The sequence below is a fragment of the Lichtheimia ornata genome (assembly GCF_029851405.1).
Source record: "Lichtheimia ornata isolate CBS 291.66 chromosome Unknown scaffold00010, whole genome shotgun sequence".
In the NCBI taxonomy this organism is placed as follows: Eukaryota; Fungi; Mucoromycota; class Mucoromycetes; order Mucorales; family Lichtheimiaceae; genus Lichtheimia; species Lichtheimia ornata.
In genome coordinates, this window is record NW_026695330.1 from 90086 (window position 1) to 104626 (window position 14541).

General features: G+C 42.9%; 4 protein-coding genes across 4 annotated transcripts; 1 reads left to right on the plus strand and 3 right to left on the minus strand.

The window, feature by feature from the left end:
- Positions 1–281: 281 nt before the first annotated feature.
- Positions 282–4065, minus strand: O0I10_003158 (uncharacterized protein; the record flags this gene model as incomplete). Its single annotated transcript, XM_058483230.1, has 14 exons — positions 282–329; positions 389–477; positions 531–561; positions 629–722; positions 785–934; positions 1008–1135; positions 1190–1477; positions 1545–1678; positions 1739–2438; positions 2502–2916; positions 2986–3596; positions 3658–3736; positions 3794–3858; positions 3916–4065. 14 exons carry the CDS (start codon positions 4063–4065, stop codon positions 282–284), a joined length of 2982 nt encoding a protein of 993 aa, XP_058345849.1.
- A 138-nt stretch (positions 4066–4203) lies between these two features.
- Positions 4204–5550, plus strand: O0I10_003159 (uncharacterized protein; the record flags this gene model as incomplete). Its single annotated transcript, XM_058483231.1, has 8 exons — positions 4204–4304; positions 4374–4404; positions 4474–4503; positions 4559–4767; positions 4843–5149; positions 5210–5276; positions 5334–5422; positions 5482–5550. 8 exons carry the CDS (start codon positions 4204–4206, stop codon positions 5548–5550), a joined length of 903 nt encoding a protein of 300 aa, XP_058345850.1.
- A 176-nt stretch (positions 5551–5726) lies between these two features.
- Positions 5727–9378, minus strand: O0I10_003160 (uncharacterized protein; the record flags this gene model as incomplete). The annotated part of the gene is made up of 11 exons (XM_058483232.1): positions 5727–6226; positions 6296–6409; positions 6460–7176; positions 7240–7371; positions 7433–7564; positions 7632–8240; positions 8293–8306; positions 8380–8442; positions 8500–8575; positions 8634–9161; positions 9219–9378. The coding sequence occupies 11 exons, from the start codon at positions 9376–9378 to the stop codon at positions 5727–5729; spliced, it is 3045 nt and encodes a 1014-aa protein (XP_058345851.1).
- Positions 9379–10788: 1410 nt separating this feature from the next.
- Positions 10789–14515, minus strand: O0I10_003161 (uncharacterized protein; the record flags this gene model as incomplete). The annotated part of the gene is made up of 18 exons (XM_058483233.1): positions 10789–10950; positions 11018–11057; positions 11112–11200; positions 11255–11348; positions 11413–11543; positions 11603–11752; positions 11807–12036; positions 12095–12169; positions 12222–12381; positions 12441–12633; positions 12691–12739; positions 12797–12872; positions 12927–13092; positions 13146–13276; positions 13333–13488; positions 13551–13707; positions 13769–14330; positions 14383–14515. 18 exons carry the CDS (start codon positions 14513–14515, stop codon positions 10789–10791), a joined length of 2754 nt encoding a protein of 917 aa, XP_058345852.1.
- Between the last annotated feature and the right edge of the window lie 26 nt (positions 14516–14541).

Here is a 14541-nt window from a genome sequence, read left to right on the forward strand (position 1 = left end):
GGAGAGAAGATAACGCTCACAAAGATGCTTACACCATGATCATCCACGATCCATCAGAAATGGGACTATGTGCCCAACAGAATCTTAACTTCCAAGCTGCCATGATGGAAAGAGGGACGTTATTATTAGAGGAAATTACATTGCCCAACACCATATGTATATCTACTTTCTTCCCCCTCCAAAAGAAATAAAGCCTTTTTACAAGTATGTAGCAATCTTCCAAGAGAAGAGTATAGGTAATTATAAAGGATGTAAACATCTTGTACCAAATACAAATAGAATCATTTTACAGTGGATCGAACATAAAAGAGATTGTATGCTGCTCGACTCTGTAATAGAAAGGTTGTTGTCAATAAGGGATCAACATAAATTTAGCGAAGTTACTTACAACAGCTTTTCCTTCATCACACACTGAGAAGCGGGTATCATCAAAGTAATGCCACTCTTGCCGGTATCCGTTTCGTACACATGCCGTGTCTAATCAGCATTATCAGTATTTGCATCATCCTATTCCACATACAATTACTTACAGTGGCCACCAGTCAAAGATCCGTAATGATTCTTTACAAAAAAAAAGCAATGTAAGCAAAGGTATGCTTGAACCTCTCTCCGCACAAAGAAAACTTACTGATACACCATATAGATCATAGCGATGGATCGGACGCTCTTTCATATCGGGAGGATTCATGGTGCTTGGAACATAGGGAGAAAGATCCAAATCCCTTTAAATCAAAGGTTAGATCAACCATTTTCTCTCTTACCATGATGACCCATTGTCATTTACCTTGTTGGGTAATTCACCAAAGTCTCAAGTTTGTTTCTAAAAGGTCCATCGAATGAAAATCGCTTAAGGTGGACAAGTAATACGACTGGCAATCTTGACAGTGTCAAACGTTTGCTGGATCGTCGGAAAGTCTTGCATCGTGGGCAATGCCTAAATTCCATTCGTTAGATACTATAACCATCCATCATCATCATCAGCTGCCGCTGCTATTGGTGATCCATACCATGCATCATCATTTTCTAAGATTTCCTCCTTCACAAATGCATCCAAGCAATGATAAAGCGATACGGTCGAGTTACCCTTGGGTATCGGTAGGGATAACGACATGAATGTGTTGTATGTTGTTGATGTCTAATAAACAAAAATGAATACGTGATGCCCTCTCATCCATCCACACAAGCTTACTTGTTTGCATGTTAGACATGTGAGACGACTTCGGTATTGCCCTTGGAAGAGACTAACAATGATGCTCTTGTTCCTTTCCAAATATCTATCCCAAGCAATGGCACTCGCCTGCCAATCAGGTAAACGCTCAAATCGTGCTTCTTCTTCAGGATCTTCTGGTCGAGGCGAAGGACGACGTTGTACAAGGTTGACATCTTCATGCAAACCATCCAATAAAAAGACAAGGAATTCTTGAGAATCTTGCTGATCCGTTCCTGAAAATTGAGGTGCAAATGGACCAAGCGCTTCCTACTCGATCATGCCATTAAGTATCTTGCAAATGACAACGACTACCCTTCATTGTATTCTCACTTACCCTGAATGTGACAGGAGAAATAAAACTGTAACTTCCACTCCACATGACACGTAGCAGATCCGAAAAGCATTGTACTAAAACACCTCCTGTGCCCAAAGGATTATTCTTGTTGAGATCCCGCTTATAGGTTCCAGCTAAGTGATTTTACATCAATGACATGCACGAGACAACGTTGAATCAATAGACACACTTACAAATGAGATAACGTGCCAATGGGATGGTTCCACTAAGACACTGCACAATTGAATTCATGTAGCAGGTGTTGCCAAGATTCTTCAAACCCGTAGTGCCAATCATCACGGAGCCAAGTTGGGAGAATGAGCTATCGGATACAGGGGCAAATCGACTTTCAGCAACAGGATGTTGTATAGGCACCAAAGCAGATGGTTTTGATGGGATAGCAGGTGGCGTAGGAGCTGTTGCAATAGCACCCGCCGAAGATGGACGTACAATTTTGGGTTCCTGTGATGCATGGGCGGGTGGTGTTCGTGATGCTGGTGGTGGAGGTGGAGGTGGTAAAGGACGTCTTGGCTTTGGAGGAATGGGAGGCACATCATACAAATCGTTCTTTGTCTCAGTGAATCCATGGAATGGGTTATCAATAAATGTGTTGCGTCTTTGGAGACCGGTGTTGTTGTTAGCTGCTGCAGCTGCAGATGAGGTATTAGGACGAATGTCAGGATATTTTGCTGAGATGGATTCTTCTGTTGGGGTACGTGGTGCTTCTTCAGAAGGTCTAAGATCGGGTGGGGCGATTGGCATCGTGAGTGGCAAAGCATTGTTGTCAGGACGTGAGGATGATGAATCAAGCCAATTTCCAAAGATGCCTTGTACAGCAGGTTTATGTTGCTGATCCATGGATTGTAAAGGTCGATCACGTTGCTTATTGGTGAACTATCAAAACGATTGAGGTGAGTGAATGGTCCCCATCATTACCATCATGGTTGTCATACTTACATAATCAAATGCAGTGTAATGCACTTGAACCGGTTCCTTTCGAGCGCTACTCCTTCCCACCACTGAATGCAACCAATGATGTCGATGGGATCGTTCCTTTTTTGGATTCTCATTCTCTTTGTCAGCGGATGTTGAACGTGGTTTGATGGTCCTGTAGACGCCATGTTCTCCTATTGCTTGTTGCCATGCAATAAAGCCACCTGCCAACATCATGGGAACGCGCGGAAGGCTCTTGTTGAATTCGCTTTCATAGATGGCTGATCGAAGATTCCTCAAAGGTTCACTGGCTGTGGCAGGTTGCTTTGAATCTTGATCATAGTAGACAACAAGATCAAATTCGTTTCTTCTGGAAAACACTTCTTGATGCGAATCGTCACTCAACACAAGGGATGCTTGGATCTTTTCAGATGTCACACTAGAATTCCCACAAATGTGTCATGATACCAATTCCCATATTGTATCCATAAACAAAGAAATAACTTACCCACGTCGCAAGACCATTGGCTCTATCTGACAAATGTATGGATGACGAATGCAACCTTCTTGATACATGGATAAAGGCCTGACGTCCAATAAAAGTACGCTTGGTGGATTCTTTTGCACTCTGATCCATTTGGCCAAATCACGCGGCTCAACAGCCATAATTTGAGGAAAGTTGTGGTTGGTACGACCAGGAAGAGTAAGGCCTGATGATGATGGGGAGGAGGACGACGAAGATGTTGGCGGGAGTTTGGATTGTTGGGATGGCTGAGGAACTGGCATATGCATAGGAGGTGGTGGTGGTTTTGGTTGTGGGGTTGAATTCATTGTTGTATTGGGCGCAGTAGGGGTTGGTTCAGGCATCTTCATATGGCGTTGTGGGCCTGCTTTTGTTGGCGCATGGGTAGGTACTGAAGGTAACATGTCATCCAACGACACCTCGTGTTTTGAACTTCCTCCGGTAGTTGACAACTCCAATTCACTCACTGCTGGAAACTTTTCAAGTGCTCTCCCAACCAAATCATCACCATTCTCAACTGGTTGTTGTTGTTGTTGCTGTTGCTCCAATCGCATTTTGATCTTTTCCAGATTGTAGAGAATCTCATCACTTGTACGCTGCATTAATTGATCCATGGTTAGTGCAACATGTTCGTTTCCTTCATACTTCATTGCTCACCTTCTTAAGCTCGATATAGATAGACGTTTTCTTGACATCGTTACTTGATGGATGTAGATTCAATATTTCGACCATGACACTGTTACATGTAGGTGTGAGATAGGGCATAGCGGATACGCATGATGATCATCCTTACTTGCACCCTTTCAGATAGTGATAATATGCATTATTCAAATCACCAATATTCCATGCTCTATCACCCTGGAATGATCATATGAATATGCTGTATGATAGTGATAGTATAACAGAGACACGCACCTCGTCATATAGTTTGCCAATCACGTTGAGCCATTGCTTGGGGGTGTACTTGGTTGTCTCGGATGGGTCGACTTTAGCTTTCTCATGAAGATCAGCCAAACTCAGGGCAGGAATGTTGCGTCGTGGTATAGCTCCATTGCCGTTGCTCATGGGGCCAGGCATCAAAGAGAGAGAGAGAGAAGATAAAGAGAAGGCCAAGGTCTGGAAAGGGATAAAGAGAGAGAGAGAGAAAGTGCCGCCCTAATTTCTTGGCTCTTTCCGCTTTAGTTCTATTGCCACCGCTTTACCATGCAACAAGCTCGCAGAAGTACTCGGCTTGCAACCTTACCAACCATAGACTATTATGCAAAGCATACATATGAAAAAACCACCAACCGTGTTGTCAAGCGGTAAATGACGTCTCCCCTCTCACCTTGGCTACTATTCACAATTCATTGACGATCGCGAGTTTTCCGCAGCACCAAACACGCAGCAACAGTAACTGCCAAGGTATGTCTTGATCTGACAGGCACGTGATTTAGAATACTAATAGTATAGTCATTTTACATCGTCTATTAGCGCAAGAAGATACCCCCCAAAGATACCAAAGTACGTTTCTTTTATGCGGAGACATGTTGTAACTTATCACTCGTTGTTGCCATAGCAACCAAAAGATCATCATCGAACGAATGAAGTGGTTGAGACAGGACCCACAGCAATGGTGGAAGGAGTTGTTGTACGTACGTTTTCAATGGAAGAAGCCGTTGGCCATTTGAGAAAAGTGGATCCGCAGCTTGGCAAGTTCATGACAGACAAAGAGATTGCCAATTTTGTACAACGTGTGCAGAATGCCGATTCATCGAATCCGTTCCGGTAAATCCTTTCCTTACCAAAAGTGGTATATGCGTTTGGGTTGTTGTCTGACTTTTTTGGATCATCATCAAAAAGTGAACTCGCTACTTCCATTATCTATCAGCAGATCGGTGGCAATGTTGCAAAAATCTTGGGAGAACGCTTTGTCAAGCTCTTTGATCCACCCAAAGATCATCATCCAAGATGGTTTCCTACGCCGGAAATGGTATGGGAAAAACCCGTCGAGACGCTCAAGACAGCAGGTTTATCCACTCGAAAGGCAGAGTATATCCGTGGTCTCGCCGAAAAGTTCATCAACAAGACTATCACAATGGAACTCTTGAGTACTCTTTCCGATGAAGAACTATCAAAGTTGCTTTGCTCCGTGCGTGGTATTGGTCCGGTAAATCATCAATCGACATTATCCTGTGGCAAAACGATTGACGCCAAGTATCATATCTAGTGGACAGTGGACATGTACCTTATGTTGAATTTGGGCCATCCTGATATCTTGCCTGTGACGGATCTTGGTATGTAAGAAAATGCTCTTTATTGATATCATTTTAACCTCTACCTTTCTTTCTCAGGTGTCCGAAAAGGTGTTGCGTTGCATTTTGGACTCAAAGAAAAGCTTCCAACTCCAAAGCAAATGCAAGAGTTAACAGAGCATTGGAGAGTGAGTATTGCAAATGATGCATTAGATGAACTTGTTCAAGCTAACACCTACGCTTATAGCCTTATAGGAGTGTGGGATCCTGGTTTATGTGGAAGAAGGTGGATGTAGAAACTTGGGCAGATGTTTGAAGCGTAGCTCTTTTTTTATGTATGGAATCATGCAGACTATGTAGTGTTGATAATGCATTGAAAACAAAATGAGTCGAAAGTAAAGTAAAAATGCTATTACTTGAGGGGGATGAAAAGAGCTGGAGGATAAATCACCAATGGGGTAACTGAAAAGGAAATACTACTACTTTTTTGTGCTAATGAAGCTGGAAAGCAAAACGTGTCATGATATCCAATCTCTCGCTTGAAAAGTGAAGGGAGAGCATAATAAATTGGTTCGCAAGTGCCGGATCACTCGATAGCATATGTTCAAATGATTCTCTCGTAAGCTTCCAAATCACAGAGTTTTGTTCAGCGTATACAGATCGTGTACGGTGTTGAGCTGATGTAAAAAGGCCAAGCTCCCCTACTACGGTGCCCGCCAAGATCGTTTCCACAACTCGGTTTTCGCCATTGCCAACATGCATCAAGCTACGTAGTGTGCCATTCTCCACAACAATCAAGCAATCGGATGGATCGCCTTCATGCCAAATAGCTTCACCTCCTACCAATGTTTCCCTTTTGAAATAGGTCCCAAGCTTGTGATAGAATTCAAACGGCACGTCTTGGTGGGTGAGTTCACTCAGTGCTTGGATCATCAATAGCGTCGGCTGTGATAGATTTGCATGCGTGTGAGCAGGGGATGTGGGCGTATCAGCTATGATGTGATAACATTATCAGTGTCAGAACACACATACAAAGACAAGTCGAAGGATGACAACATTACCTGGCAATATCTTTCGAATCGCATGGCTAACCATTCTTCGTCTAGGAGATGCTTCATAGACCATATCAATATGGGTATCATCGCTGTTTTGGGTCGCAGAATCTTTGATCGGTACTACGATGATGTCAAAACCACGTGTTATCCAAGTAAATATTTACACTTACATGGACCGCCTTTTGCTGCGAGATAGGTAGTGCATGCTTCCAACAAGATATTTTCGCACCATTCCAAACCATCATTGAGCGACTCGAAACATTTGAGGTCGCTATTGGTGTCATCTTCATGATCCTCGTCATCCACCCAAACACCAGCTTTCATGAGCGCTTTCGCTTGATCCGAATCTCTTGCAATATTGCATAGCACCATGTAAACATCACGTGCTTTGAGTAATCGCCTAATGCGTACGAATGCCTCGGCAGCACTGAAATCAATGCCTTGAACAAGTTGAAGATCAAGCACCAAGAAACGAATTGGCTTGCGATCCCAAGCACGTTGATCCAGCATGTCTCGAATAGCACTTTCGACCTGGTTGATGGTACCAAAAAAGAGATAGCCTTGTAGCTTCACAACCTGGATCTGGCTGCCCACATATTTTAGGAACTTTTGTTGTCGATACAAGCGTCGCACAGTGGATCGTAATTCGGCACCGGTATGCGTTGATCGGATGGCATCACTCAACTGAGCATTCTGGACGACAAAGAAAATGCATGCCATAACGATGCCCACTAGGATACCTTCGACAAAACCCCATACGGCCATGACGAATATGATGACACAGATGGTAAGGTATTCAAAGTAATGAACACAATGCCATGTATCATAGAGCGCTTCCTTCAAGAGATCCAAACCAAGATGGAAAATCAATGCACCCACAACCATCACTAGGGTATTTAGCAGCATGTCAGCCTCATATGTTTGACATCTACATGCTTGCATTAACCTACCTGGAATATAGCCCACAATCCAGGGACCCACCATCCACAAAGCTGCTGTTGCACCTGCCAACATGATACCAGCGACTCGGCTATCACCTCCCGTTCGGATAAACAATAAGCTGTTGGTATAAACAAGATAATCTATCAATGACGTAATTGATAAGTGAACCTATACACGCGAATTACATCACTAATGCCTTACTTTGAATGGATCCAAAAAGACCTGATATAGCATTGGACATGCCATGAGCAATCAATTCGCGATTGACGTTGACATCATCATTGTTGGTTGAGACACCAAGGGCAGGCACGTTGATAGGAACATGCAAAAGACCTTACATAAACGAATATGAGTATGTCATCTTCATGAACGCACACACACACACACATTTGTAACTTACCAAAGAAAGTGAGAGCCAACATGGCAGGCATGGTATGGCCTACAGCGCGCCAATTGACCATGGTAAAATCAAAGTTGGTGTAAAAGTGCCAAAATGGAAGATCACTTTGCACGAGAGGGAAGATCCATCCTTGATCACGTACGTCATTGACATCCAATCCTGCTATGGCCAGCACGAGATAAAATACGATGGGTAACACCATGAAGAATGCAGGTACCAAGAGTGGGTTGCTTATACGTTGTTGCATCGTACGTAAAAGGACTGCAGCTCCAAATGCAGTTGCCCATAGCACCAATGTGTGCGTATCGAGAAAGATCTTTTGCATCATTGGGATGGTGTACGTCAAGTTCTCTTCCAGCCGTCCTGATACTTCGATACCTGTTGCAATCAAGAACCATCCCACACCGCCAATGGTGCCCACCAAGATATGGCGTGGAAAGAATCCAATGAGGGATCCCAGTTTGAATGCACCCAAGAGGAAAAACGCCAAGCCTGTCATGATGCTACTCAATGCAAAGGCCACCATGGTGGATGCAATAATCTCTTGCTTGTGATTATCACCAATGTAATCGACAATTTGCTCGGCGATAATATGAAGAAATGGGACAACTATTGATATAGATGAGTATTGCTGGTCTCTTTTCAACAAGCGAGTAATTACCTTCAATCATCATACTGGAATAAACAGGAAAAACCAAGGTTAGGACTTGCCATGCATCCATTTTGGTAGTTTTTGTAGATTACGTACCTTCCATTGCCACCAGCAAAGATACTTCCGCCGCATGAATACACGAGCTGAGCAATGATACAACTAAGACCGTCATTCAATATCATCCATTTATCAATCATCCAACACCCATTCATTTACCTGACAAAGAACATGGATATACCATCAGGACCAAAGGAAGCAAAGATTGGATTGTTGAGTGGAAATGTAATCATTCCTATGATTTTCACATGAGAAACAAAGACACACACGCATAACACTATCCCCTCATTTACCATAAGAAATAGCATCCAGCAAATTGAGTAGTAGACCTAGAATGACTGCAGGTATATACGAGATGGGTTGACGAATCCAATGCAGCCAAGAAGAAGAAGAATGACGCATTTTGCCCTTGATGGGTGGAACATGATCATGGTCATGCTGCTGTTGATGATGATGGTGATGGGGTGTAGTAGCAGTAGAATAGGATGAATCGATTGAATGGTATCTTGTTGAAGCGGTACGTGCTGTTTCAACTTGTTGGAGTAATGGACTTGCTTCTTCATCATAGGTGGATGTCTTTCGGATGCGGTGTTGTGGTGGTTGTTGCGGTTGTTGATTATGCAACTTTGCATTTTGTTGATCCAACAAGAGGGAGAGATTGCTACTGCCGGTGGGCTCCATAGTGATGGGTGGTGATCGTGATATGCTAAGACGTGATTCATCGAGCCTGCCTGTGGTATCATCTGCCATTTGTAAATCACCCAAGGCTACAGAGTGAGCACGGATAGATTCAATCGATGCTGAATAGCGTGTGCCCGTTTCTAAATACACACGTGTTAAGACAAAGTGCCATGAGCAGCAATAACCTAGATGCTTACGCGGATCGTAGTTGCCATGAGAGGAGAAATAGGATCGAGAAGGGAGATCTTGTGCAGCAGTACGACTCATGTAACCATCCTTGGGTGAAGTGGTTTCCACTACGGGTGATGTCTGTTGCTGTTGTTGTTGCTCCATGTCGCCCGGATGCCGAGCGTCCATTGTGAAATGTCGTAAGAAAAGGGAAAAGGAGCGATTGCCAGGTGGTGGTCTTTATGAAACAAAGAGTGGAAAGAGAAAATAAAAAAAAAGAGGAGTTTGATGATACACAAAGCCGGGTCTTCCAGATAAGATAACGCGCGCACGCAGGAAGAAGGAAAAACAAAGAGCCCCGTCAATATAGCATGAATTCCTTGATTCACTTTTAAACGCATGGACCATGTCTACTTTAAATATACCCATTGATCTCTTTCCTTTCGTCTTGATTCACTATAAACAATATCATCTATGATCTAAGTGCTTTTCTATATTGTGTGTTACTACTAGGGAATACACCCACAACCCAACATTTGGCCTACTTGTCATTATGACGGGTTTCAGAAAACTGGATTGCCGTTTTCGGATAACAGTTGGGTCGGATTTGTACTCCGTTGTAGGTCACGCACGTTCCACTATGAACTCTCTTTGACCATGTAACACTATACCGGACATCAAAGCTTTGCTCATAATCCTGAATTTGTTGGGAGAACACGTGTGTACTCATCGCTTGCATCATTTGTTTGTGATACAATACAACACTATTGAATTGCATTGGTTTTCCCACACAATAACCACCCCTTCGATCTATCATTCTTCTTTCCGATATTTCGGCTTCTTTGTATTGTTGGGCATAATGATAGATCAAGGCATTCCTCCTTCTGTTTTTCGTCAAGCCCTTCAAGTTACATAACATTCAATTCATTGGCAGACACGATGTTCTTTTTGATTCCGAAGTTTGTCACATCCAAGAAGCTCTTTGTACGCAATGATCGCCGCTACTCGACAAGCTTCTTATCCGTGAGAAATGTACGCAGAATATAGCGGTAACACCAACAGTATACGAGATGCTATGTACATCTTTTTCTCTCCCCAAAGAAACGAGATCGAACAAGGTGCGTGGGTACGACATTGGCACAGCCACGATAAAGTTTATTGATCGTGTTAGATCGTGTATGTACAAGCGTATTCAAGGTGATGACTTTAAACAATGGACTTATTGGAGATACCAATCGTATTATTTATATGCATGTTAGCATTAGGAAAAGCTTTTGCTGCATAGGACATGGATCATACATACACTGATATTGTATACTAGATACCTTTTCTGTCACCTATGTGAAAACAAGCTCAAAAAGTCCTACTGTGTAATTGGTTGAACCTTGTTCATCGCCGTCAATGGATCAATTATTGTAACCAGATTCATGAATATGTATATGGTGTATGTACATTGGTGTTTATTAGAATGGATTGTAGCCACCGACCACTAAAATAGCGCGTGTACTGTATCAGACTATAGACATTGTTTGGTACCAGGATGCATTCAAAGCTCGGGACGTCATGATATCTCCTGAAGGCTCTATGTAATGTTCTCAACTATAAAAAGAGATGCACCGGCATTGGTTTTCTCACGGCATTGGTCGTTCCCTCGTGGTAATGATATGAGACGGGCGCTTTTGGTGTAATGACCGTCTTTGAGCTTTGATTCTGGTCGTGGGCAGTGGGTTGAATAGCTTGTCCAAAAAAGTTGGTCATGCGCTATAGCGAAAAGCATATGACATAAGAATCACAAATAACATTTCGTATGGTTCAGGGTGATGCTTACCTTGGGGATATTCTCTTCTGATGCCTTCTTCGCAGGTTGTCTATACCAATGAAATCAGTAATTGATTATGGACATGATAATGAGTGATTCTTACTGTGGAGTGGTTTTGGCTTTTGAGCTCGATGATTTTGCTGCTTCGCTCTCGAACTTTTGTTCTCGTCGTCTTAGTAACTCAAGGTCAACCTAAAAGACAACTTAGCAAACAGATACACTCTACCGTGTTGGATCATGCAATACCTCTTGTGCAATCATTTGTCGAACCGCATACTTGTTGGACAGGATATTTTTGGCGTTGACAGCTGCCTCAAAATACAAAAGCTGCTCGACGGGTCTTGAGAAAAAGAATGAACGTCAGCATTGAAAATCAGCGAAGATGCACTTTGATGGCTACTCACGGTTCGAGTCGATAGACAAACTGGCCATCCGAATTCTTTTCTTGCACAAATGTCAATCCATATTCGACCATCGTTTGGATAACTCTTGTCAGCTTTTCTCTTTCTGCAGGTTTGATCAATTGCTTGTTCACCTAAATATCGACAACATACTTAGTAATCAAAACCCAACATTACTACATCATCAACTTACTGGTCTTAGATCGGGTGATATGATTCGAAGCAAGCGAGGTACAAGATCCAGGATCGCAATGTCTCTATCCAAGGCTCGCCGCCGAAGTGGATGGATACCAGCGAGAAATGCATCCACCAAATTCTGGTATGATTTCTTGGCCACGGAAACCTAAAAGGCGGATCGATTAGCATGTGCAATGCAAAGGTGTAGCAATCCAATTACCTCGTAGTCCACTTTTGGGTATTCCACACGATGCTCTTGGGTCGTTGATCCAGAAAAGAATCGATGAAAATTGGTAATAGGATAAGGTAGATAACCGAAAAAGCTGTAATCATGCATAACGTTGGTGCGATGGTCCAAGAGGTCGTAAAAGTTGAGCCATTCTCCCATCAGGATGACCTTTTGACAGCCAACATCATTGAAACGCATCTTGAGATATGACTCGAAACATCCTAATTCATCGCTATGTGAGCCTATTTGCCCATTACTAATAAATGTAAAAGAACATACCTTGCATCAATCTCTCAATTTCTCCATTGTCAAGGATGGACCGTGTTAGCTTGCTGACGTATTTGTCGTTGACATCTAGATTAGATTCGTGAGATGCATGCATTTCAAATATGGGTTACTTCCTTACCGATTGTCTTGTATCGTGCCAAAGGCCCATGATGACGTCCGCTTGGGGCATTGAAAATCTCTTCCCATACAGTGAACAATGGCTTGCCCAAATCCTTGTTCCCGAATTCCTCATTTTTCACCATGTCTCGTGTAAAAACGTCGCTCCTGCTTCGAATAAGCTACGTATTTTTGCAAGTAAGTAACTTGCTTCAACCAACACCATGATGATAATACATACCTGAAGGACGTTCATGCAGCTTCGAATATCACCTCCCGTCATCTCAACCAATAGACTTAATGCTCGTTCATCCGTCTCAAGGCCTTCATTTTCACAAACAGAGAGGAGTCGTTTGGCGATCGTGGTGACAGAAGTTTTGCGGAATTGAAGGGAATGTGCAATCGATCTCAAAGGCTTCAATACGGATGAATACCTATATACAAACAATGAAAACGTGCATCGCATAGAAATAGGGGATCGAATTGCTTACAGGTCATTGCAAATACAAATGATTGGTCTTTGGAGTGTCATTGTTTTCCCTAAAGACAATGATGAGCAATTGATCATTCATTGGAAATAACACTATCCACGCTTACGTTTCCTTCTTGGATTTCTCTGCTTCTCTTCATCTGGATCCGACGTAGCAAGTTGTATCAGGTGTTTGATAAGACTCTATTGCACACTGTTAATACATTCATTGTCTAACCCATGGGTAAAGCCACCTACTTCTCCACCGCCAGCTGAGCTCGCACCATCAATTTCATCAATGATCACCAAATTGGGCTTTTGCTCCAACGTCGTTGTGCTTTCACCATCGGACTTCTTTATAATAGCCTGCATTTCCAATGCTCCTTTGATCTTGGTCTCGACGATATTGCCGGTCCGATCATCACTAATAAGTAAGTCATTAGATTTGGGTATCCTTCCAAAAAGAATCCAGCGTACCTCGCGTTGATTTCCACCACATTATATCCAGAATGATTCGCCACAACATGAGCCAGAGTCGTTTTACCAAATCCAGGGGGACCAGAAAGAAGCAAGATCTTTCGCTCAGGTCGTAAAAGCTTATCTTTGGGCTACCAGTAGAAGCTCGTATCAATATATACCAAGTAAGGGATATACCATCACATACCTTATCCATACTATCCGTGTCTTTTCCTGCAAGGCCGGATCCAAACGTGCTTTTGTAATTGCGGAAGGCTTTACGCTGATTTTCACTTGAGGGTAACTTTCCAAAGACGCAATAATCCCATTCCTTGACCCAACGAAGCACTTCACGATTGACACGCTAAAAATAGTCGAATCAATATATATACATGCCTTCCTTGGTGGTAATCCATCGACCCTTACCTGATCACCTAGTAGATCCATGAACTTTTTCGGGCGGTATTTTTCTGACCACAGCATGTTGCTATCAGAGCTCTCACGATGTGCCTGTTTCCTCCTTTTCTTTCGTGCTGCAGCATCATGGGCCGTTGATTCCTTCTTTGCCTTCTTTGCCGTTTCTCTACCGATCAATCCATGAGACAATGATCCCCTCTTCTCAATTCATTGTATAAAAAACTCACGTTTTCAGCTCTTCAACTTGTTTGGCAATCTTCCAAAACGGGACACCGAGAAGATGAGTGTCTTTGTTGTTGGTAGTCGACTGGAGGGCGTGGGTGGATTGATTGTTGGTCTTTGGAAAGTAAAATGTCTTTCCAGTGAATGGACATTGACTGATGATGTATGTGCCTTCAGCAGGTCGTTTTGTATAATCATGCTCCAAGATCTTCTTTTGTGCTTTGATAGATGATTCAGGTACAAAATCCTCATCGTCGAGTGAAAAGATGGAATTGTGCTGTAATCGTCGACCCACATTTTGTTGAAAGGCTTTCTCCAAAGGTGATTCATCAACGTCAATGTTGTTGTTGTTGTCTACGAGTGTCGCATCCATATAATCCACGTCCATATCGCCTTCATGCACGCTCATAGCTATGGGTGAATCGGGATAGTTCAACGACTGCTGCTGCTGTGGCTCCTTGTCTCGGTTGTTGGTGGATGGCGGTAAAAATAAGGGATCGTCATTGTCGTCCTCGGTAATAGTGTTGACTGATGCAGAAGGAAATAAAGAGCTTCCATTGTTGCTTTCTATACAAAGAATACTTAATAAGAAGTACAATGGTTGCCCATTGAGTCTTACTCTTTGATTGGTTTTTGCTGTTTAAAAAGTCGTCGAGTCCAGGAACAGCTGTGTCGTCCATTTGCTCCAATGATAATAGAAAGTCAATATCGTCGTCGCCGTCGAGCGCATAATCGTGGTCTCTTTTGGCCATGTTGATCGAGCTGACCGATTGGGGGG